Source organism: Drosophila takahashii, chromosome 3L (genome assembly GCF_030179915.1).
Source record: "Drosophila takahashii strain IR98-3 E-12201 chromosome 3L, DtakHiC1v2, whole genome shotgun sequence".
Taxonomy (NCBI): domain Eukaryota; kingdom Metazoa; phylum Arthropoda; class Insecta; order Diptera; family Drosophilidae; genus Drosophila; species Drosophila takahashii.
In genome coordinates, this window is record NC_091680.1 from 5,864,072 (window position 1) to 5,887,103 (window position 23,032).

Consider the following 23,032-nt stretch of genomic DNA (forward strand, 5'->3'; position numbering starts at 1 on the left):
AAAAACGTACATCACCAGGAGAGTGTGCGAAGGCGACTACTATATATACACGAAGAAATGAAAATCTACTGTGATGGTCCGATCATAATGAATGATACACCTATCGAAAGGTATTGCGAAAACTAACAGGATTGCATACCAAGACTCTAAGAAAATTAATTGGCTTGGGAGAGAGAGCGGTGAAAGTAAAAAAGTGAAAATTTCGAAATTTGGAGCTGTTGGGGCCGGTGGGGATAAATGCCCCCTCGCAATGTTTTAGTTGTATTCCTTTTGAAAATACCCGTCGAATGAGGGGTCATTTGTCAAAATCCGACTCTCCGTTCAAAAGTTATAGCCAAAATAAGATTTTCTTCTTCTTCCCAAAATGAAAATTTAATTCTGTTTGTCCACTTGTCCACTTGTCCACTTGTCCAAAATATGTTTTTTAAGTTCTGAAAATTTGATATGACGTTCATCACATCGATATAAAAAACTTTTGTTCTACCACTTTTGGAAAAACCCGCTAGTTTAGCGGGAAAACAGCTATAAGTAGCTAAAATTCGGAAAGCCGTAACTTCTATACTACTAAAGCTACAGGCTTGTGCTGCATCTCGTTTGAAAGGTATTTTTAAATGCTATAAACGCCTTCTATATGCAATTTGTGTAAATGTAATAGTTAAAAAAATATGAACAAAAGACAATTTTTTAAACCTTTTTTTTTTAGCTTTTTTTATTTTTCTCAAAAACGGCTCTAACGATTTTCTTTAAAACCTTAAACTGTGTAGCCCTTGAGATTCCTTAAATTTTGGTATACAACACATTACTGTAAAAAGTCATGTTTAAAAGTTATTTTTATACGAAAATAGCCACTTTTGCCAGCTCGAACAACTAATGCTCCCTGAGTATTGAGTTTTGTGTGAGGATTTACGAACTGTATTTTAGGGTCATGGAATCAGTAAATTTGCACTTAAGAGTTCCATATAGGAATCTTTTGTTCTACGACTTTTGGAAAAAGCCGCTACTTTAGCGGGAAAAAAGCTAAAAATGGCTAAATTTCGTTAGTTTGTAAGTTCTACACTACTAAATGTACAGACATGTGCCATACCTCGATTAAAAGGTATTTTGAAATACTTTTTAACTTAATTTGTTTAAATACAATGGCTTACAAATTATGATTGACCAATTTAAATTTAAATGTATATATTAGCTCCTATGAGAGCAAATGTAAACAAACAAAAACTTCTGATATCAAATAAAAACACCTCTTAACGAGGTAAAAAACTAGTGACGACCGCACCTTCAACATACAAAAGTTCTGATATCAACATTTGTGACGAAAAATTGTTACACTCGTCATTAAATAGACTTTCTAATCTTTTCTCATTCGTCACGCTGCAATAGAAAATGCCTGTAAAGGGAAAAAGGCTGGAATAGTTTGCTAGGGCGGCCCGAATGAGAAAAGATTAGAAAGTCTATTTAATGAACTTTAAAACTTTAAAACCATTAAATTTACCCCCACTGCTACTATTTTGGCCACTGCTGTAAATTTACATTAGCCATGCCCTTAGCCAAGTTTCGCACCTACCAAACATGCTGTTAACTTCGCAGTGCAATTTCTACTCAAGTCCGTGCGCACTGTTAGCTCTGCTGTTAACGCGTGTCACGCAATGTTAAACAGAAAAACATCGATGGAATATCATCTCTGATTATAAACAAATAATTAGGCTGCACAATAGAATTCAGTTATCAGTGCAAAATATAGGGGACGCAACCAGCATGATTGGAACCAAGTCGCCGTAGTGTCAGCAACAACAATCGAACATTACAAGTCTTCTCGAAAATACCAATTACACGAAGTGACGTCACTAACTGCGCAGAAAAACCAGGGAAAACTGCTTAGGCAAGGTCCATCGAAAAAAGGGGCGGGGGAGCTATAGAAACTGATCCCCCAGATTTCACTTTTACCACAATTAAAACTGATTAAAAATCCAAGTGCAGCGAGTTCAAAGTATTCACTTCACAATGACTCGCGATGAGAAACTGCCGCTCAAACAGGCGGAGGTCTCCATACAAAGGTTTCACGATATGGCCGTAAGTTATATACTATATCTTTGTTTAAAGATCTATAACTTAATTTCTTATAAACCCCACAGGTTCCCCACCATCTGGGCCTCTTAAAAAACCATCGGAGTAATATAGAAAAAAGTCTGGCCCTCGGAGACTGGCAAAAAATCAAAAAAGAGGAGCTAAATGCCTTGAGGGTCATAAAACAAATCAAGAATCTGCTTCTAGAAATGGATGCACTGCGCGAAAAAGTTAGAGAGGAGGATTTGGAACGATTTGATCAGCTAATGCGACCTGGCAGGGAAAAAGCCTTTGCTGGCATGAAGGATTTTGCGGGTTAGTTGGGCATAACCACTCAAAAAACAAAGCTTTCTATTATATTTTCCCCCTTTAGAACTCCAATTGAAGTCGCCCACCTCCACCATGAGTTCCCAGTACGACGAGGACCTGGATAATCAACCCAACCAGGATGTGGACATGAATAACCTGCCTGCCCATCGGCACATGCCTCAGTTGCAACTCAATTTCCAGCTGGAGGAGCACCAATTGGCGCAAAGACAAGCTTGCCTCGATCAAATGGAGAATCTGCAGAGGGAGATCTACGATCTGCACGGGATGTTCAATGGAATGAGGCAGCTAACTGCAGAGCAGTCGGTGGCCGTGGAAAAGATAGCAGATAATGCAGAGGAGGCACTTGAAAATGTCCAGCAGGGTGAGCTGAATCTGCGACGAGCCTTGACCTACAAGAAGGCCATGTATCCTATGGTAGGAGCCCTGCTGGGCACCTGTGTAGGTGGACCCATTGGACTGGTGGCTGGTATAAAAGCTGGTGGGTTGGCCGCCGTGGGCTGTGGCATCCTGGGCTTCACCGGTGGCTCTGTGCTCAAGGCCAATCCCAATGTAATGCACGGCAATATCGAGGAGGAGGAGCAGCAGCCGGATAGCGAATCCACCGAGAGACTGGAGCTCAAGGAGAAGCCGGAATGACCCGTCGCATCTACGTCTCTGGCCACCACGCACATCTGGTCGGCGAATACGCGACGTTTGGAGGCGGCCACCAGCGGAGTGATCTGCAGTGTGCGCAGCTATTGCTCCATTCAGTAGTAGAGAAGTTATGACACCGATTTTAGTTCAATATCCCAACCCATTTTGTGATTATCCATGTGCAGTAGAGCTCGAAAGAAGCATCATCTTCTAGTTTAAGCGTTGGATATTTGTTGTTCACATGACACCGCAACTGTGTGTAGATTTTAAGGCTTTAATATGCAATAATAACTCGTAGCTTTAACAACTTGAAGTTTGAGTTTTCCCTGTTGAGAAGGTAAAGAGTTTTAAGGTTTTTATAAACTTGTTAAGGCTTTAATATGCAATATATAGTCTTAGCTATTAACATCTTTGTAGAAATGGCCTACAAAACCTACTAAACTAAGCGGGGACTTACAAACTATGTTAAGATACCAAAAGGGTAGCTCTATCCCCCGATTTATAGGGGTACATTAACCGTAGTCCATGCCTGTTTGAAGTTCTTCTTCTGCGAGTGCTGCTTCTTCCTTAGACGCTTGGCGGTCTTCTTCTTCTTGAACCACGCAGGATAATTGCCGTACTGATCCTTGAGGGTCTTGCTGTTGAAAACGTGCTCCACGCCCGTATTTTCATTGGTTACTTTTACTTTTTCGCCTTTTTCGAGACTCTCCTGGTGCTCGTAAATCAGTTCCTGCTCCTCCTTGGATTTGGCTTCCTATAAAAAGGGATTTCGAAAAATTTATAAGAAAAGGATTTTAGGAAAAATTGAAAGTGTGCGGTGAAAACTGAATGATGTATCTTTGTATTTAAGGAAAAAAATACCTCAAACATACATTTATATTTAAACAATCCCGGTACTTGATATTTCTAGAATTTGATAAGAAAGGAATATAAAGAAAAAGTAAAGGTGGGCCGGTCATGACATATTATATACCCATGTATTTAAAGTAAATTCTACAGAAAATCTAGGAACATATATGTAATAAGTTACAGGTACCGAAATACCATTAATTTCTACTCATAACTTACCCTCTTGAGCTCCTTGGAGGTCTTAACTTCGACCACATCGCTGATATCTTTCATGATCTCGTTTCCATCGGCATCCAGGAGTCCCAGAGTTTTCTTCAGGCGAATCAACTCTTTGGCTTCATACCGCGCCTTCTTTATCTTATTCATCTCATCGCGGCGCTTTCGGGAGCGATTATTTCTGCCCATTTTGCTTGTCGGCTATTAATTAATAACCGAAAATAACGAAGAAATAAGGAATTGCGTTCAATTTGCCAAAAACGTAAACACGTGCGTTGTGGCAGCTGATAAATGTACTTTTTAACACCATTTATTCGAATATACCTAAAATAATCATAATGGTCACCCTGAAATTTCAGGAAGGTGTATTGGCTGACTGGGTGGTGTCCCCGCTAAGCCAGGAGGGTGCATTCGCTATGTCCTTTTATTTCGTTTCCAGTTGGAAAAACACTGCGAAAAATAATGTTTAGATTTTGGATTACAAATTTACAGGATAATAGCTTGTTAAATATTATATTATATTCATAATCATTTTTAGTTTTATTTATTAGAATAATTTTATTTTACAAGACTAGTTTTGGGTTTTGGTTAATCAATAATAATGATTTTAAAGATTCAAGAGCTTAAGACCTTTGTCTGAGACTACCAAAATGATGTGCAACTAAATCTGGCACTTTATGACCTTTTCCTTACACTCACATATATTAACAATTACTTGTCTTAAAACCACAAATTAAGCTTTGGTGGTTTTCTTCCATTTCCTCTTTCTGGCCCCCGTCTCCATCCACCCTTCACATATTTATTTATTCCCCTCTTTATTTATTTACCTATTCTCTCTCCCTCTCTCACTATATCTGCTCTCAGCTCAGAATGCAATATGATTTTTGTATACAAACAAAATCAGCTGCTGAAGAGAGAAAATGAGAGGCTTGCAAAATACGAAAAGATATAAAGTCAAGTGGAGGTTTGTTTAACACGACTAGTGGATACTCTTTATTATAAGAAAATATGCATTTACGTGAACTTTATTGAAACTGAATACAGAATCAGGTTTTAAAAGGTAATAAAATCATTTATAAGGTGATGAAGATTTATGTTTAGCTTTCATAATATTTAATACATATTTTTATAACATATTTATATTCTAAAAAGTGATTTAAAAATATATATATTAGATAATTATTGTGCCAAAAAATATTGGAGATTTTAAATCTGTTTAAATGATCCAAAAAGTATGCAACAAGAAATATTATTTTTGAATTCACTTTTGTTTTTGTGGTGAAAAATTAAAAGGGATATAATGATTAATTTTATTTATATCTACCTTTGTATCATTGCTAGGGTGCTTCAGTTTTGAATAGGGTAACTGGAAAGACCTCTCTTGCACATGCGCAGCAGCGGAAACCGAGGCGGAGAAGCAGAAACAGGGTAAGTGTGTCGGGCTCAGCTGTAGAGCCACCAATACCACAGCACTAAGGCACCAATACCAGCTCAGAAAAGAGACTCACACATACGGACATACGGACAAGCAGCTTTGTTGGCCAGTTTGTAAACCTTCTGCCATCATTCGCTCGTCAGTCGTTGTTGCTAGCATACGTCACGGAGTTCCTGTAGCGCTGCTCTCCTCACTTCTCACCCCCTCTCTCAGTTCTTCAAAAAAAACGGAAGTAATCAGCACAAAAAACAATTAAAAACATTTTGAAAATTGTGTGAAAAGCTTTTGCTGGTGCAAATAATTTGCAGAAAACAGAAATCAGAGAAGGGGAAATTCCGCCATCGATCGATCAATAAACTCCGAGCAGCAAGTAAGTGCAGTTTTAACCCCCAAAAAAGAAGCCCAAAACTTAAGCGGAAGTCCTTCTCCAAGGAAAGGATACTTACACTCACATACAAAATTGTATACAAAAATTCTGGGATATATTTCTCAAAGTTTTTTGCTGCAAGCCGATTTACATGTACACACATCTCAAGTGCAGCCAAGCGATACATACACAAAAAAGTGCACAAAACACACAAAAAAGCAGGAAAAAAGTTCTGATTGCACCTTCGCATCCAAAGAGTTCACACTTTTGCGACAGTGTGTGTGTTTGTGTATGAGAGTTTTCCTTGGTTTCCTCGGTCAGACCCACAACAAGGAAAACTTCTCCACACACACACTGAATTTTCCCCCAAAATGTTTTCCATTCGCCTGCAAATCGGCCGAGTTTCTTGTTAAGGGGATTTCCATTCTGGGCATCTAATAGCCATAAATTTGACTTGCATCACGTTTTCAGCATTTGTTGCGATCGTTATCACAACCGTGCCACATCTCAGATCTCTGGCATTTCCCAGCTGACGGGCACTGCAAAAAATGAGGGGTACTTTTTGTCAAATTAACGTGATTTAAATGGATGAAATCCAATAAGGGAAACCTATTTTTGGACAGTTATTATTAGAATTGTGCTTCCTTTAATTCAATAAGTATTAGTAAAGTTCCTAAACAATAATTTAAAATATTAATGGAATATATTTAAAGTAAATTATTAGTTTAGTTTTTAAAAAATAATTTAGTACTTTATTTAGAAGATTATTTATTATTATTATTATTTAATATTTAATAGTTTTTTTTTAAGGAAATTAATTTAATTGTTTTTGTTTGAGTAATAGTTATTATTTAGAAAAGAATTTATTTTACCACAAGGCAAAAATGTGTTTAATACTAAAATTATTTTGCGAAATTTTTCTGGTTTTTTCTTTACCAACTTGTATTATTAAGCTTATAATTTGAACTTAGTTGAAATTTCTAGTATTTTCTCTCTGCGTGTTCAGGCTCATTTAGCCGCTGCACTTTGCCCCACGATCGAGTTTTATTTTGTGCATTTTGTGCAATCATTATGACTATGTGTTCATGGAGTGTCATCGGGCGATGCCAAGTGCAATGAATGTTTCGCTGATTAACATCTTAATTAGCCTTGCAATTATTTCCTCAAACTATGTATGTACAACAACAGCCAAAAATCGCTGGCTGCCTGCCAAACATTTGCTCAGATGTTGAGATTTTAACCAAAGACAACCGAAATTAGGGAGCATTTTCGAAGAGAGAAAAGAAAACCTTTGCCACTCCACCACAAACACAAATGCAGGCCCGAAAAACCCAAACCCAAGTGAATCATGCGGCAAATGTGCAGAACAGGTCTTGCAGTTGCAGTTGCCATTGTCCATTGTCCATCCATTTTTCGAGCTGAAGAGCAGAAGAACTGAATATAAAACACTGAAGAACCGAAGGTGCTGGATCGAAACGGAGGGGCAGGGTCCAAAATCGTAGGGGCCGAACGGTCGGTCCCGGATGATAAATCAAGTCTGGCCAGTTGTTGTTTGTCTGTGGCAACGAAAGAAAAATTGAAAAACAAAAGCCACAGACAACAACATAAACAGCGAACAGCTGATGATGCTGCAAACTCCACACCAAATGTGTGTATCTGCCAGATATTTACTATAAGTAAGTAAGTAAGTTGGATCCAGCCCCGATCGCGGCCAACAAATCTGGTCGCCTTAATTGGCCAAAAGGGTAACCGTAGTCACAGAAAGTCTAGCTTATGCACAGGAAAAAAATATTTATTATTTTTTAACTTGAAAATAAATACTATAGGTATAAAAAAATGAGCTGAAATACATTCCCCAATATTTAAACAGAATTTCAAACATTTTCAATACTTCTCTCGACTTTTTGATATTTTAAAAAGTGACTAAAGATATTAATAATTAAGAAATATTAATTATCACTACCTAAGTTTTTTCTTCAAAGAAATTACTTCCAAAAATATTCAAAATAAATTATACAATCAAAAGAAGTAGTAAAAAATGTACAGAAATATTAAAAACAAAATAATAAGGAATCATGTTCTATCTTCAAAATGTTAAATAGTTTTTTAAACCATACTTTTTCAAGTTTCTCTTAGTGTGAATTGATTTTACTTTAAATCAAGATATCGACCTATTTTGATGATTTTTTTCACCCTGTACCAGTGTCAATTCCTTTGTGTGCTATTTTTGAACTAGTCTTTGCCTTTTAAGGCGCTGACCACCTTTAAGGCGCTTTTCCCTCGGCAAAGCCTATCTTTGAGCAGGGAATAAAGGCAATTAAGTCATCGTTAGACGGCGGCATTAGCGGGTTTAATTAGAACGCTACGCTACCAACTGACGCGGCATTTTGTCACCGTTCCCGAGGGTCGTCGTCAGGCGTCTCATCCCATCGGTTTAAGATACAAAAACCCAGTGCCCATTCCCAGTATCAGGTAGCAAAAGTAGGCAGCTGGTGGGCTAATCCCTAAATGGCACGCATTGCGGACGGGCCTCCATAGACCCTCCTCCTCCTCTTTCTCCTCAGAACCCGATAATGCCCGACTATAATTAGAAAGTTAGTCAGCCGACTTGCCGTAACTGTAATTACGCATGTGTAGCCCAAAAGATATCCAAACAAAAGACCAAAACAATGAACACTTGATGATGTTCTTGTCTCGGTTTTGGGTTACTGATTTTTTTTGGGCTCCTGGCAGGTCCTCTGATTTATGGCAGCGAAGAAAGTGAAATTTTTATGGTGGTGTGAGAAAAACCTGTTTGTTAGGACACAAGAAAAATACAAAAAAAAAAACAAAGACCAAAGTCAAGTTCAAGTTGTATAGTAATTTCGAGTTATGTAAGTCGCTTTTTTTCTTTTGCCTCTGAGGTTCTTGACTGCGCATCAAAATGTCAAAAATTATGTCATAATTTCAGAAATAAAACGCAGCTGCAGTCGGGGTTTTTATAGGGGAGGTATATAAGGGGGGTGGGTCCCAAGTTCCAGGTGGTAGAACGTTTGTAGGCTCAGTAACACTGCACACTGCGCAGTTCCTCCCAAAGCCCACAACCCCCCGCTTTTCCTATTTGGGGGTTGCTGACGTGTTCATTTTCCACTGGCGCTGATTTGCAGCTATGGGCCTTTCATCGATTTGCAGCTTAACCATTTTTAGGGGGTAAAAATCTAGGGGCACCCTGCAAAAAACCAACCAAAAATAGCAAAGGTGACCCCCAAAAATTTTGCGGAACGGGAGGCTGTGAAAAAGTTTTTCCTGGGCCTACATTTCCCTAAAATGCGGAAGTCGTTACTTTGTACATATATATAGGGTATGCCGTATATATACACACATAATTGCAGCGAGAGAGTGAACCAAAACATTCGAAGGTTGCTAGGTAATCATCATCATCGGGGAAAATGCCCTCCACTGCGCAGGTCAAACAAATTTGTTTGTAAACAAAATCGGACTAAGAAAAGAGAGTGGAGAGAGGGAGAGAGAGTCTTTTCTATATTTTCCTGCGATTTTCCTGCACTGAAAGTAGGGGAAAAGCAAGCAGTAACAGTTACAGTAACCAACTGCGGTCGAAACTATTTTAAGCCCAGCGGGGGGACTTTCTGCAAGGGGGGTACGAGGGGTTTAGGGTTCGGGTTCGGTCGATTTATATTTGTCCATAAATATCCCCTTTAATTGGCGACGTTCAAACACAATTGAGGCGCTTAAATTGAGGCACTTTGAGTGCTATATTTATGCCTGGCTGTTGTGGAAATTTATTCCACAATGGTGTCAAAAAATTAATTTGATTATAAAGAAAAAGGAATTTAATTAAGTAAATAGGGATACAATAGGATGGGAAAAATAAAGGGAAAGGAAATTAATCTGCATTGTTTTTTATAAGCATAACAATGGGTTCATAGTTCGGAATTTGTATTTTACTAAAGGTCTTTTTAAACTCATTGAAAGTAATAATGACTTTAATATAAATTTCCTATTATTTTAAGTCGAAAAATATATTCATTTTCCGGAGGTTTCTATTAAACCAAATCATTTTCAAATCAAATCAACTAAATCTAATTTAAAAAATATTTAGAAAATATATGAATGGGCGCTAAATATAATGATTTCGATTTTCCAAAGATTTCTATTAAATCTCCGAATTATTTTAAGGAAAAGTCAAAGTATTTTTTTCCCAGGTGCAGCATTTTTTTTACAATATAACACGTGCCTAAAGCCATATTATTTCATTGCGACTCTTTGTTATATTTAAAGTCATCGTCTAGTCATTTCCGAGTCACCAGTTGAGCGCCTGATGTAATCCGCCAGAAGGGCGCGTAAATCGATTTACTAGATTGATTGATTGTTTACTATAGATTGGGGGGCCAGAGACGGCGCTGACCCAGAAATCTATAAACGACAGCTGGACCCTAGTACCTAGTACTGTGATACTGATAAACAAAGTGATAAAAAAAATGCGTCGTGCCCAGCGGATTTGCCTAAGAAGAGAAGAGACAACACATTGAATAAGCGCACAACTGCGTCTCACGTACTAATTGAAATTACGCGTTATAAAACATGTATATGGGCGGTTCTTTTACAAACCGAACACCTTTTATTGGCTCACATTTTTGATTTGCCTGAAACTTTTTTTACACGTACTATTCGGAAAATAAGTAAACACGTGTATCAGGATTTGACCGAAAAAAAATTATTTTCCTAGTTCGAATTTTTTTAAGTGTGCCAAAAATTGTCAAATTTGAAAAATTACCCTCTCATTGAAAATCTGTATCTCCGGTTATATGAATCCAATTGACTTCATGTCTTTTGCAATAATTCCTCTAAAACCTCTCCTTTCAAAATAAAATTTCTTAAAAAAAATTTTTTTTTAATTTCTTAAAAATAAAAACAAACTAAGATTTAAAAAAATTTTTTAACTACTGCCCCCACAAAAAAAAAATTTTTTTTTCATTTTAATACTTGCGCCATATTGTTAGTTACAATCGGTTTTTGTAAAAAGTTGGAGCCACTTTTAGTTTTTAAAATATCGCATTTGTTGTAGCAAGGCCTCGGCTTTTTTCTATGAAAAAACGTCGCAGCAAGTAGATCTACTCTCTCACTCTTATCGGATCCTAATGGAATTTATGTTTTCTCATTGTTTACTAGTCCTTTAACAATTGTTAATGATTAAAAGTTAAGTTTTAAGTTTTTTGACAATTTCTGAATGACAAAAAGTAAAAAGTCATTTTTTAATCAATTAAAAACTTACAACTATTTATTTAACCGTCTATTAAATAAACAATAATTTTAAATTTATTTTATTTATTATTTTTTTATATTATGTAATTTATTAAACATTTTTAAATATTTTTTTTTAAGTTTTTAAAAAAATTTATTTAATAAAAATAAAAAATTATAAAATTCAATTAATTTTTTTTTTAAATTTAAAAATAAATATTTAAAAATGTTTAATAAATTACATAATATAAAAAAATAATAAATAAAATAAATTTAAAATTATTGTTTATTAAATAGACGGTTGTAAATAAATAGTTGTAAGTTTTTAATTGATTAAAAAATGACTTTTTACTTTTTGTCATTCAGAAATTGTCAAAAAACTTAAAACTTAACTTTTAATCATTAACAATTGTTAAAGGACTAGTAAACAATGAGAAAACATAAATTCCATTAGGATCCGATAAGAGTGAGAGAGTAGATCTACTTGCTGCGACGTTTTTTCATAGAAAAAAGCCGAGGCCTTGCTAAAACAAATGCGATATTTTAAAAACTAAAAGTGGCTCCAACTTTTTACAAAAACCGATTGTAACTAACAATATGGCGCAAGTATTAAAATCAAAAACAAATTTTTTTTTTGTGGGGGCAGTAGTTAAAAAATTTTTTTAAATCTTAATTTGTTTTTATTTTTAAGAAATTAAAAAAAAAATTTTTTTAAGAAATTTTATTTTGAAAGGAGAGGTTTTAGAGGAATTATTGCAAAAGACATGAAGTCAATTGGATTCATTTAACCGGAGATACAGATTTTCAATGAGAGGGTACTTTTTCAAATTTGACAATTTTTGGCACACTTAAAAAAATTCGAACTAGGAAAATAATTTTTTTTCGGTCAAATCCTGATACACGTGTTTACTTATTTTCCGAATAGTACGTGTAAAAAAAGTTTCAGGCAAATCAAAAATGTGAAATTTTTTTTTTGGCCAAATCTGTTCGGTTTGTAAAAGAACGGCCCATATAAAAGTATATACAAATATAATAAAAAGCACATCTAAATGCCATTAATATGTACAGCCAAAGTGCAGCCAAGGTACGCGAACTTGAAATTATATATGTAGGTATTAATTATATGTGGAGGCAGAGAACCTGCAATCCCACATTTATCATCGATCGTTTGATAAGCAGGCACAGCCACCACACAATGAACCTGGATTCTCAGAGGTATTGGTACAGTGGAACCTCACAAGTGTCTCATATGTGTCTCTGTGACATCAAAGAAACGTTTGCGTCATGGCTTTGAGGAGCTTTACAGGGGGTCTTCATGGGCTTTGAAGATATGGCTAAAAATATTTATAGAAATAAGATTACGCAGAATGTTTTTGGTCTTATTTAAAAAGCTTTATTTAGTAACTAATGATAAAATAGGCAAATTTTACTACAAATAAAATTAGCGGAAGGTTTTAATATTTGTTTAAGACAAACGTTAAGCCACTTGAAAATTCCATGAAAATGTAAAACATATTAGCATTGCAACAAATTTTTTTTGATGAAACATAAACCATTCGAAGCCACCACAAAGCGTCAAGTGTCTCAAAAGTAAAACCATGATCATATTGTTCTACCGCACATGGTATCCATTACGATGATCCTACAAAATTCCACTGACTGCAGCTGAAAAGCATTCATATGTTTGTCCATCCGAAATGAAAACATAAAACGAATAAAAAGTTGCTTCACTTGATGTCGCATTTAGCTTCTGTAGATGCGTTGGCGTTCGTCATTTGCCTTTATGTTATAGCGATTCCGATTCCGAAGTCCCCGAACTGCGCAGTATCTCCAAGCTATGCTTATAGAGGGGGTTGTATATGGGGGGAGTTTGTGCGCAATAACCCAGAAAGAAATGCTCGGAACAGTCGAGTTCACTTAGGATTGGCCATGGTTCACTCCACTCCACCCTTTGATGCTGGCCGCTTTTCCAGTTTTCTAGTTTACTGGTTGTATTCGTTTGTTGTAATCACTTTGAGACACAAGATGTGGCAGCTACAGCTAGCATAAACATTACCCCCGATTAGATTAGAGACCCAACAAGTCTTTCCCATAGATATCTCGATCTGGGGTTTGTTTATTTGAGTTTAAAGTGCTGTCGGGCGCAAATAGTTTTCTATTTTGTTTTCTATTTCGTTGGCGTCTTCCCGATGACGCCAATATTGTTTACCGCTACGCAAAAGTAGGGGAATTTTTTTTTGTTTTCTTTATCATGTTTTTTAAACTTTTTTTTTGAACATAAACAAAACGCGTGCAGACTGAGATTAATTATAAAAAAAAACCAATGGTGTGATATGTTTTTGGGGAGAGAGATCACAAGATTTTGTGTAGGTATAGTGGCCATAAACACACATAAATTTCCCTATATATTTGGACATATATACCTTGCTATATCCGGTGATATTTTTGCAGCTTTTTGGCACCTGTATGTGCGCTTAGCTTAGCTACTTTTGTAGCCGTGAGCCACTTTCCTCTCGGCTACAACAAAAGCTACAACTTGTCGCCGTCAGCTGTTGCATGATAAAATTTCTAAAAATATATAGAAATGGTGTGTGCTAATGGCTAAACAACCTTGAACCTGGCCGAGAGGTTGTGCTTTTGCCAGAAATATGTATCAATACATGCACTTGTGTGTTATTGCCCATTATCTAAAACGAAATGAAATTATTTAATGGGTGGCGAGAACGAGAATCGATTTTTGGGTGTGCAAAAGTAGCGGTCGGAGATAATTAAAAATATATCCCCAAACAACATGACAGGCAGGAAAAAAAATATTTAAGGCAAATAAAATAAATAAAACAATATTGTTTTATAAAATAAATACACATTATATTAATTTATTGCCGAAATAAATATGTTTGTATACAAGTCTAATACAATAATAAATATAGGCTTAAAATTAAAAAATATTTAGTAGCATAAATATAAAAAAATTTATTAATATTATTAGACTCTCAACATTAAATCCATACTCTACAATCTTTATAAAATAAATCTGCACAAGCAGTAGCCAACTTTTAATCATTATTTTAAATGAGCTCATTCTCATTCTCTGTATCGTCTATAGAATTTTATATCCGAACAAGCAGTAGCCGACACTTGATGATTATTATTTCAATTGATTTCGAATTGCATAATGCGATGATTGGCAAACTGGCAACGAAACGAAGTCTGAACTTATTTGAATGCCTCGCGTATTCTCCGCTTTGGCTGCGAAATTGACAGTTTGCAAATAGTTCTCAGCATTTCATTAGCATTTTTATGCGTTCCGATTGTCCGACAACTTATTGCTTGGCTGCCTTTTGCCTCAGCCATGACTCGGCATTAAACATTTGAAATTATTAAGCAGAGAAACTGTATTTCAGAGTGAACTTTGGAGCTGCCAGCTGCCAACTATTTTGCTTGTGCGAGAATCCCACACCCATGCACTTGAAACAAAATATTCTCTCTTTTTTTACTATAAATAAATTACTATATTTGCAAAAACATGAAAAACAATAAAAATTTCAAACGATCGTTTATAGATTTTAATATCTTTATTTTTTCAATTTATTTTAAATGTTAATAATTTCAGTTTGTTTAAGTGTAGACATTATTCCACCCCTTTTCCCCCCTCCCTGGGCAGCTTAGTCACTCGGGCAGCCCGTGGCCAGTTGGCAGCGAAGAGCCACTTGGTCTGGCGATAGAAAAGTATCTAGCAGATACAGTTTCGAAGGGGAGGGATCGCCGGGCGGGGCGGCAAAGTGTGTCAATGCGCAAACGTCAGAGCAGCTGATCGGAGAGCGAAAACGTTAGTAATACAGTATAGTATTTATATATGGAAGGTATGGAGTACGGTGTGTATATAGAGAGGGAGAGCCGCGTAGATCGCGCTTTGTTGGTAAACAAAAATCACGAACAACACGTATGATCTCGGGGGCTCTCTCTTTATTTTTTAGCGCTGCCCAGCTGGTTGGAGCATAATTTTGGCGCTTTAGCTTTTGTTGTTTGTTTTTTTCTTTGTAGCGATCGTGGCTTTTTGCGTTTTAAAAAAATACATAATTATGGGCTTAGATACGCTCGCGAGGGCTCTCTCTGCGCTCTGGCTCTCTGGAAAATAAATCCCAGAGATACTGAGATACTTTTTCAGCATTTACAACGATCGCTGGCTGGCATTCGCCTTTGATATTTGAAAGCAGAAGCAACAGCAGCAGCAGCACCGAGCTAAAATCGAGTGCAGCGCAGAAGAAAAGTGAAAATCCCCTGAAGAGATTAGGTAAATAAACAAAAGAGAAGTGTGAACTTAGCCTAGCCCAAAAATAATAGAGTAAAAAGTGCAGCAGCAGCAGTACGAAAAAAATACAAACACAAAGTATCTAAAAGATACACAGGTACGCACAGATACAGGTACACCACACTCGCAGATACAGATACTATAGCTTTTGTTCTTGCGTCCGCTTTTGAAATTCAAATGCGCTTCCGTCGATTCAGTTGGCAAACGAGTGTCGACTAGGCTGTACCGTCTGCAGTGGCAAAATCCGCATCCAAAAAATCCTAAAATACCCGTGTAATACCCGTTGAATTTACGTGTGTGTTTTTCTTTGTGCAGTTCTCTAGTTTTCTCTAGTTTTTCACCATCCATAAGGTGAGCATCTCATCGATATATTCGTACCATATATATTTCCAATTGTTCTGCCAATTAGTGCCTATAATTGGCAGAATTCCGAATTCAAGGTCGCCTTTGACGTCATTTGGCTAGCTTGCATAATTCCGCATTATGCCATAAAGAGAAAAATTCTATACCCCTTGGATTGTTTTTTGTTTTCCCAAAAAAAGAAAACAAAAAACAGTAACAAACAAAAATAAGAAATTCCTTTAAAAAACAAAGGAACATTTGCACTTTGACTGCGTTGAGAGCTTAAAGCTAATCAGATACGATTTGACTGATATGAATATATGCCCACATATAGATATCAGCTCTGTATGTGTTTTTTTTTTGTTGTGTATATAGATTGGCTATTGGTTTGCACTTGAGCGGAAAGCTTTATTTCTTTGTTTGAAATATTTTGTTAAAATATAAATAAATTCGGGATGTCCAGAAATTCCAGTTACCCATTTGCTTTGTCTTTTTTCACTCCATGATCAACCCAACTAAATTAGTTCAAGTTCATTAGCCCAGCCCCATTGTATCTCCACTATCTACAAAACTATATAGTACAATCAATTGAACAAAGCTTGAACTTTCGACTGTCGACTGCACACGCCAGACTCTGGGCTATAGTCTCTCTTGAAACCTAGACTATATAGTAAACAATGGTATAATAGTATACAAATAGAAATTATTAGCATAGTCGACGCTGTCTGGCGAATTCTGTCTGGGGTGCGGTGCTTATCGCTACTAAAATGAGTTTGCAAATTCTATGTTGTTATTATTCGGTGCTAGTTTATCAGCCAAACATGTTCCATCATTGAAGAAGTTTGTTGACTCGCCAACGATAGTTCCTCAATATCTAGTCTAGACTTATATAATCCATTAGCGATCAAGGTCGCAGTCAAAAGGAAAACAAACAAAATTCTGAGCTAAAATAAGCGCTATGATATGGTATCTAAACGATGCATAATATACACTCAGAAAATGAATCGCCCTGAATTTTAGAAAATCGCCTATGGATTTGCTTCACTGGCGATTTTTTTCTTTAAAATAAAAAAATTTTCTACTGGTAAAGAAAATTTTCTTCCAATTAATCAAAATTCATTAAATTCAAGAAATATTCCAGAAATATAGAAAAAAATCGCCAGTAAAGCAAATCCATAGGCGATTTTCTAAAATTTTTTTTTGAGTGTAATATATAGAACATATAATGTGCAGTCGAGAATATATAATGTAATTTCTCATTCCAAGGTTGCATTTATTTGGCTGCAGATGTGACAAAAGTGAAATTGAATTTACTGCAGCTCAAATAAAATCTGTGTGGGGTCCATGACCAACCATTCCCGCGGGTTATCAAGGGTGTGCTGTAAGCTGTCGGCCATAAAAGTAAGAGCCCTCGATCGCCTGGCCCCTACGTGTTTATTTATAAAATTCCCCAACGCTTCTGCAATCGCTGTTGTGCAATGCAAACACAGAAATATTTTGCCTCTATTTTCGGTTAGAAAAATGCATTCGCATGTACATATATGCAAAAAATATGGCAAGGCATTTTGAGGTCAAGTTGGGTATTTTATTTTATTTCCTATGCATTTTCTATAAATGCCAGTCCTTTGCTGCATTATCTGTCCATTTCATTACCATCTCCTGGCAATTATCAGAATTTATTTGCGCTGCCCAAGTCAATGGCCCCCCCCATCAAATTTGATTGTCAAACTTTCGCTGACATTTCGACTCTCGGACTCGCACTGCCTGCCTCATCAAACCCAATTTTCGTACGCTTTTTGTGTCTCTGCTAGCAGGAGATTTCACTTTGTTAGTTTCAGTGACTTTTCACGTTTTTGTTTTGCGGTCAAATTGCAAATTGCCACGGCAATTGTCTCTGCAAGTCCAGCCTTAGCTTTAGCTTTAGTTTTAGCTTTAGCTCCATTTCCATTGGCTTTTCGTCTCTGAGTTTTCCGTTTTTCGCTTTTCCTTTTCCGTGCGCCGTTTGATCGACAAAAATATGCCAGTCGAGCTGCTGGCATCTTTATGACGATGCGATAATCATTTAAATGCACGGAAACAAATATTTAAAAAATAGGAGCAATGCAAAAAAGAATTTAAAATAAAACAAAAATAAATTGAAATTTTTAATGATATTTTAGTAAATAATTCAACCAAAAGAAATTGCAAAAGGACAAAATAAAATCAATACACTATTTTAAATTCTTTTGCTTCCGATATAATAATAATTTAATTTAATAATTTTAATAATTTATAAAATCAATTTCTAATTTTCACTTTGTATTTTCTTCCGTGTTTCAAATTCAATATCTTCTTGATATATATTTTTTCTCAGTGCACCACCGATTTAGTTCAATTCATCTTTTAGATAGATACATACGGGTATAGTTTGAGTAGACATTTTCCTATTGTCATGACGTGAGCCCGATTCAAATTGCATGTATGCAGTATGCACACAGTATATTCAGGCAAACTCAAACCACTCAACGATTGTGTGTGCCATATATAATTGCCTCGATCATAAGCTCGGCGCATGCACACCGCTGGAATTGGAATCGGAATCGGATGGAAATGGGTTTGGGGGAGGTGGCCGGGGGTAGCTATCAACTGGGAAACTTAATGGCCAGTGCAGCGATACTTTATGGCACTGGTAACTCTATTATACAGTTGTCAGCACAGTGCTACAGAAAAAAAGATCTGATTAATGTAATCATACGTAATTGGCGCCTTGCCTTAATTTGCGTTGAGAAAATTTCACTTTCCCAATCGAATTGGAAAGACAATTTGCATTGATTTCGCTGGAGCTACATATATATATTTTAAATAGCATCGAAGTGATGCAATAAAATATAATTGCCATCTTTAAGCAGGAAACTTCTCTTTTGTGTTTTCGAGTTTGCATTCGGTTTCGCACATCCATTAAAATTGAGCCAAATAAGTGAATTTCAAGCAGAGGGAATTAAATTAATTGTTATGGTAAACAAGGATACACACGTAGATAATATGACGCGTTTTAGATACACTTATTATACTTAAAAAAATTTATAAAATGTTTAAATACTCTTAATAAACTTAAAAATATTAATAATGTTGTTTTTATTCTTTATCTAATATTTATCTAATCTAATATGTCTTTTTTAATATGTTTCAAAAATTGTTAGTAGGCTATAATTTTTTAATGTCTGACCATATTTAAAAATATTTTCTTTTTGCAAAATAATAAATTTACTTGACTTTAGCTTTTTAAATTAGTTAAATATCTTAAGTATTCCCAACGTAATTATGTTTTGGAATTTTTTAAATAAGATCAGTTACCCAAGCGCTCGGTCTATGCACTTAAAAAAATCCTGCTGCTCATCACTTAGCCGAGTATGGGAATCGCAATTAAATGAAATTAAGTAGCCGCCCCATTGAACCGCGTGCGCCCACGCAAACAAGCAGCTTACTTGGAAAAGGGGGGGTTTTTCCACAGAGTGGGTGGTGATTACGCAATGTGCACACAATTTGCTAAGCTCATTTCTCACGTTTTCCCCTCTTTTCCTTCCACTTGCAGCTTCTACGCTACGAAGAAAGAAGAAATAAGACAAGAAAACAGCGTACAAACAAAAAGAAACAGAAACAAATACAAAACAAGAATTAAATAAAAGACTGAGCAACGTTCAAGCAAATCCAAGGAACAAACAAAAAACCAACTGCAACATAAGCAATCTCCCACATTTGTCTCTCTCTAAATAAATAAGAAGAAATCCGTGTGGAAAAGCGCTATTTTGATCTCATACGAAAGCAATATATAAAGAAAAGCCAGCGTTTTTCACCGCCGGATCAGCCGCATTAACCCCGTGTATAATGTTAAGCAGCCTCGCCTCGTATCTCTTTGGATCGCCAGCAACATCCGAATCCATTAGCCAAGACGCCCAGAATCCCGCCCAGAACCCCAACAACTCGAATCCGGGACCCACCAGCGATCCCTCGGCTGGCGATGTAATTGAGGTCACCTCATCGACGCCCTCGGTAGCGGGCAACAATCGGGGGGCGGTACGCGCCTCCAACGGCAAGCGGGGCAAGAATAGGCGTGGCAAGCAGCAGCAGCGTATCAACCAGCAGCAACAGCAGCGGAAGCAGCCGGCCATCACCAAGCTGCTGACGCCCTCGGGCGAAACCATCGACGAGGACTTCGACGAGGACGAATGGTATATTGTGGAGAAGGAAGGTGAGTTGAAATACCTAAACAAAAAATATTGAAATACAACAAAAATTAAGGAAAAAGAGTTTAATATAGAGCAAGTTTCATTTTGAGCTACGCAATATTCCCACTTACAATATCTTTATTAATAAGAATATTAAATTCTCCAGATACAGAATAAATACGAGATTTCTAACATAGATTTTGTAGGTTGTCAGAGGTGGTTTCTGCCAAGATTTATTTTAGTATTATGTACGAGCCCATAAAACTAAAATAAATAAATAATTCAAATATGTCTTAAGAAAATTATTGAAATTTTCAAAACCAAATAGGCCTTAAAAATAAAGTCATAGACTTAAAATAAAATCAGATTTTGTTTTGATAAAATGATGTTGTCTAAACCATTAGCTCAAAAAAACAGTAAATAATTTTTAAAAACTTTTAAATATTTTTAACAATTTCCCTGTTTATTTTCCAGACGAGGAGGACGACTCCCTGCCGCGCAGCGACTCGGAGGAGGAGCTCTCCGTGGTGGAGGTGTCGCAGGTGTCGCGGGGCGGGGCCACCGCCGCCTCCTCCGGCTCGTCAGCTGTCGGCGGCCATGGCCCAGCTGGGTCTTCGTCCCGCCGTCGGCAGCACCTCAACTCGCATTCCCTGTACAGCGGACCGAGGCCGCAGCAGCAGCGCAACTATCTGCAACGCTCGCGAGTCGCCCGTCCGCTGAGCATCAGCACCCTCAGCCCGCCCAGAAGTGTGACCGCCCAGGGACCCTTGGACCCTGACAATCTCCTGACCCAGTCGCTGTATGTGGCCTCGCCCAGCGGCAGCGATCAGGGTCTGGGCCAAGGTCTCGGCCAGGGTGCTAACGTGCTGATGGAGGAGTCCTGGTACGTAACACCGCCACCATGCTTCACCTCGATTGGGCCAATCAATATGGAAACATCACCATTTGAGAATCTATTGATTGAGCATCCAAGGTTGGTGATCTTTATAGTACACAAATACGAGCCCAAAACCCCAAAAACCCTCCCCAATCCAAAAAACAACCACAATTTACAGCCAAAAACGCACGCAAAATAATAGATCCCCTATATCATTTAGTGATTTTTATTTAATTATTTATTTTCATATTTTTCGCATTACAGCATGTCCGTTTATCGTAGTATTAGGTCCACCCAGGAGGGCACCGAAAGTTTTGTTAATCTTGATCTCGGGGTGTCGGCGGAGGTGCCGCCACAGCAGCAACGGGAGGATCCCGAGCCGGAGGATTCCGAGCCGCAGGATCAGCGCCAGGCTCTCCAGGAGCAGCGCTCCCACAACGCTCGCTTCGATCGCCATGCGGCCGCCCAGTTGAAGCAGCAGACGCTGGCTCGTCAGAGCCAGAAGGTAAGGCTCAAATTTAGATTAGAAATAGATTTTAAGGATGCGCAATGATCCATTAAATAATTTTTCAATTTAAGTATTTAAAATATGAAATACATTTTCGAATATAATTATTTAAGTAACGAACAATAATCAATTCGATGATTTTTGATTTTAATTATGAAATCTCATTATTTCCTAAATATCAAACATGTGTTATTTTAAAATTCCTACTATGAATTTTAAAAATGTATTTATTTTATTTTTACAAAAGATTTTTTATCATCATCAATTTTACTGGGATATTTTGGTTGTTTTAGTTAAAGAATCCTCCTGCATTATTTTTTTTATTTTTATTATTTCTTAAAATCTAAAAAAATAGTTCAGTTTTTGGTTGAATTCACCTTTTTTCTAATCCACATATCCTCCTCATTTCACACACAGAGCAACAACAAGAAGCAGCACCAGCAGCTCTGCCGCAGTGCCATCAAGCGGGCCAACAAGGTGCGCGACTTCCAGGCCAAGGCCAACCGCCCGCGCCGCTCGGAGATGCAGCACTGCAAGCTGGTCAGCGGCGCCAACAACAACCGCAGCAAGTGCTGCTACTAGGCGGGCACCACCCCCATAAATACCACCCAACACCACCACCCACACGCCTCCCACGCCCGAAAAACGCCGGAGGAGGAGCATTACAATCATGGCAGGCGACGCGATTTTAATTAGTATTTTAACTTAATCCCCCAAAAATGAAACGAGATAATTCGCAAAACAAACAAATGCCACAACAATATCAAAATCTAGCAGCTAAAAAAAAAACACACACACATATGTTTAATTAATTAAACTTAACAATTAATTGTGTAAAAACGAAAAACAAAAGCCACAAAAAAATTTAACTATCTGTGTAAATGCGTAGGTTTTAACGTTTGCCGTTTCAATTTCAAAACTTATATGAAAAAATACCAAAAAAATGCAATAAAATTTTCAAAATGAATATGCAAAAAAACCCATAAGAAATAAAAAACACACATGAAAAATGACAAAAAAATAAAAACATGTATAAAATAAGCAACAGAAACGATTTTGTTAATGTAGCTAAGAAAACTATTTTATTTATTTAACAATCAAAAACACACACACGATTACTTTACGGTATGTTTTGCAAAAACTTTATGTTTATTTGAGTGAGCAATCTCTTGAAATTGATCTGTTTGAGTTTGTATGAATTTTAAGTGTGTAAAGTGTATGCTTATCAACATTGTAGAATGTATTGTATTAAACCCCTAAAACACCAGATGTAATGTTCTATTGTATGCCTGATTATGTTGGAAATGCGCGTGCGTATGTATGAAACAAAATATGTGTGAGAAAGGGGGACAAAAAAAGATAAAAACATATATATAACAAAAGGAAAAAATCACAATAAAAATGATTATGCTAAAACTTATATATCGACTTTATTATTATGGGAAGTTTAGATTTTTGGCGAGTGTTTGGGATTTTTTAAATTTATGTTTGATAGATTTCATTTTTTTCCTTACCATTTTTAAAATTTTTTGAAATACTTAATTTAAAGCTCTTTTTAATAAAATGCCTTCTAAAAATATCTACAAAATCGGTTGGAATTTTTTTGTAAAACAATGTCTGTGGTAAATATGTATAGGAAAGTAAGTTAGTTAA

The 23,032-nt window shown here is 36.7% G+C and overlaps 3 protein-coding genes across 7 annotated transcripts; 2 read left to right on the plus strand and 1 right to left on the minus strand.

The window, feature by feature from the left end:
- The first annotated feature begins 1,663 nt into the window (after positions 1 to 1,663).
- Positions 1,664 to 3,340, plus strand: Syx17 (syntaxin 17). The gene is made up of 3 exons (XM_017154984.3): positions 1,664 to 2,070; positions 2,133 to 2,379; positions 2,438 to 3,340. Exons 1-3 carry the CDS (start codon positions 2,002 to 2,004, stop codon positions 3,028 to 3,030), a joined length of 909 nt encoding a protein of 302 aa, XP_017010473.2. The 5' UTR covers positions 1,664 to 2,001; the 3' UTR covers positions 3,031 to 3,340.
- A 40-nt stretch (positions 3,341 to 3,380) lies between these two features.
- LOC108066467 (protein LLP homolog) lies at positions 3,381 to 4,369 on the minus strand. The gene is made up of 2 exons (XM_017155002.3): positions 4,096 to 4,369; positions 3,381 to 3,781 (listed from the first exon to the last, which is right to left on the minus strand). Exons 1-2 carry the CDS (start codon positions 4,279 to 4,281, stop codon positions 3,527 to 3,529), a joined length of 441 nt encoding a protein of 146 aa, XP_017010491.1. The 5' UTR covers positions 4,282 to 4,369; the 3' UTR covers positions 3,381 to 3,526.
- Positions 4,370 to 5,663: 1,294 nt separating this feature from the next.
- On the plus strand, positions 5,664 to 22,799 carry TP53INP (Tumor protein p53 inducible nuclear protein). Of its 5 annotated transcripts, none has more exons than XM_017158792.3 (5): positions 5,664 to 5,897; positions 19,361 to 20,017; positions 20,469 to 20,967; positions 21,136 to 21,376; positions 21,797 to 22,799. In XM_017158792.3, exons 2-5 carry the CDS (start codon positions 19,654 to 19,656, stop codon positions 21,959 to 21,961), a joined length of 1,269 nt encoding a protein of 422 aa, XP_017014281.2. In that variant the 5' UTR covers positions 5,664 to 5,897; positions 19,361 to 19,653; the 3' UTR covers positions 21,962 to 22,799. The 5 variants fall into 5 exon arrangements, with proteins under 5 accessions (XP_017014281.2, XP_017014280.2, XP_017014283.2 ...); XM_017158791.3 differs by lacking the exon at positions 5,664 to 5,897 and adding an exon at positions 15,296 to 15,429; XM_017158794.3 differs by lacking the exon at positions 5,664 to 5,897 and adding an exon at positions 15,297 to 15,429 and having other exon boundaries at positions 20,469 to 20,877.
- The last annotated feature ends 233 nt before the right edge of the window (positions 22,800 to 23,032 follow it).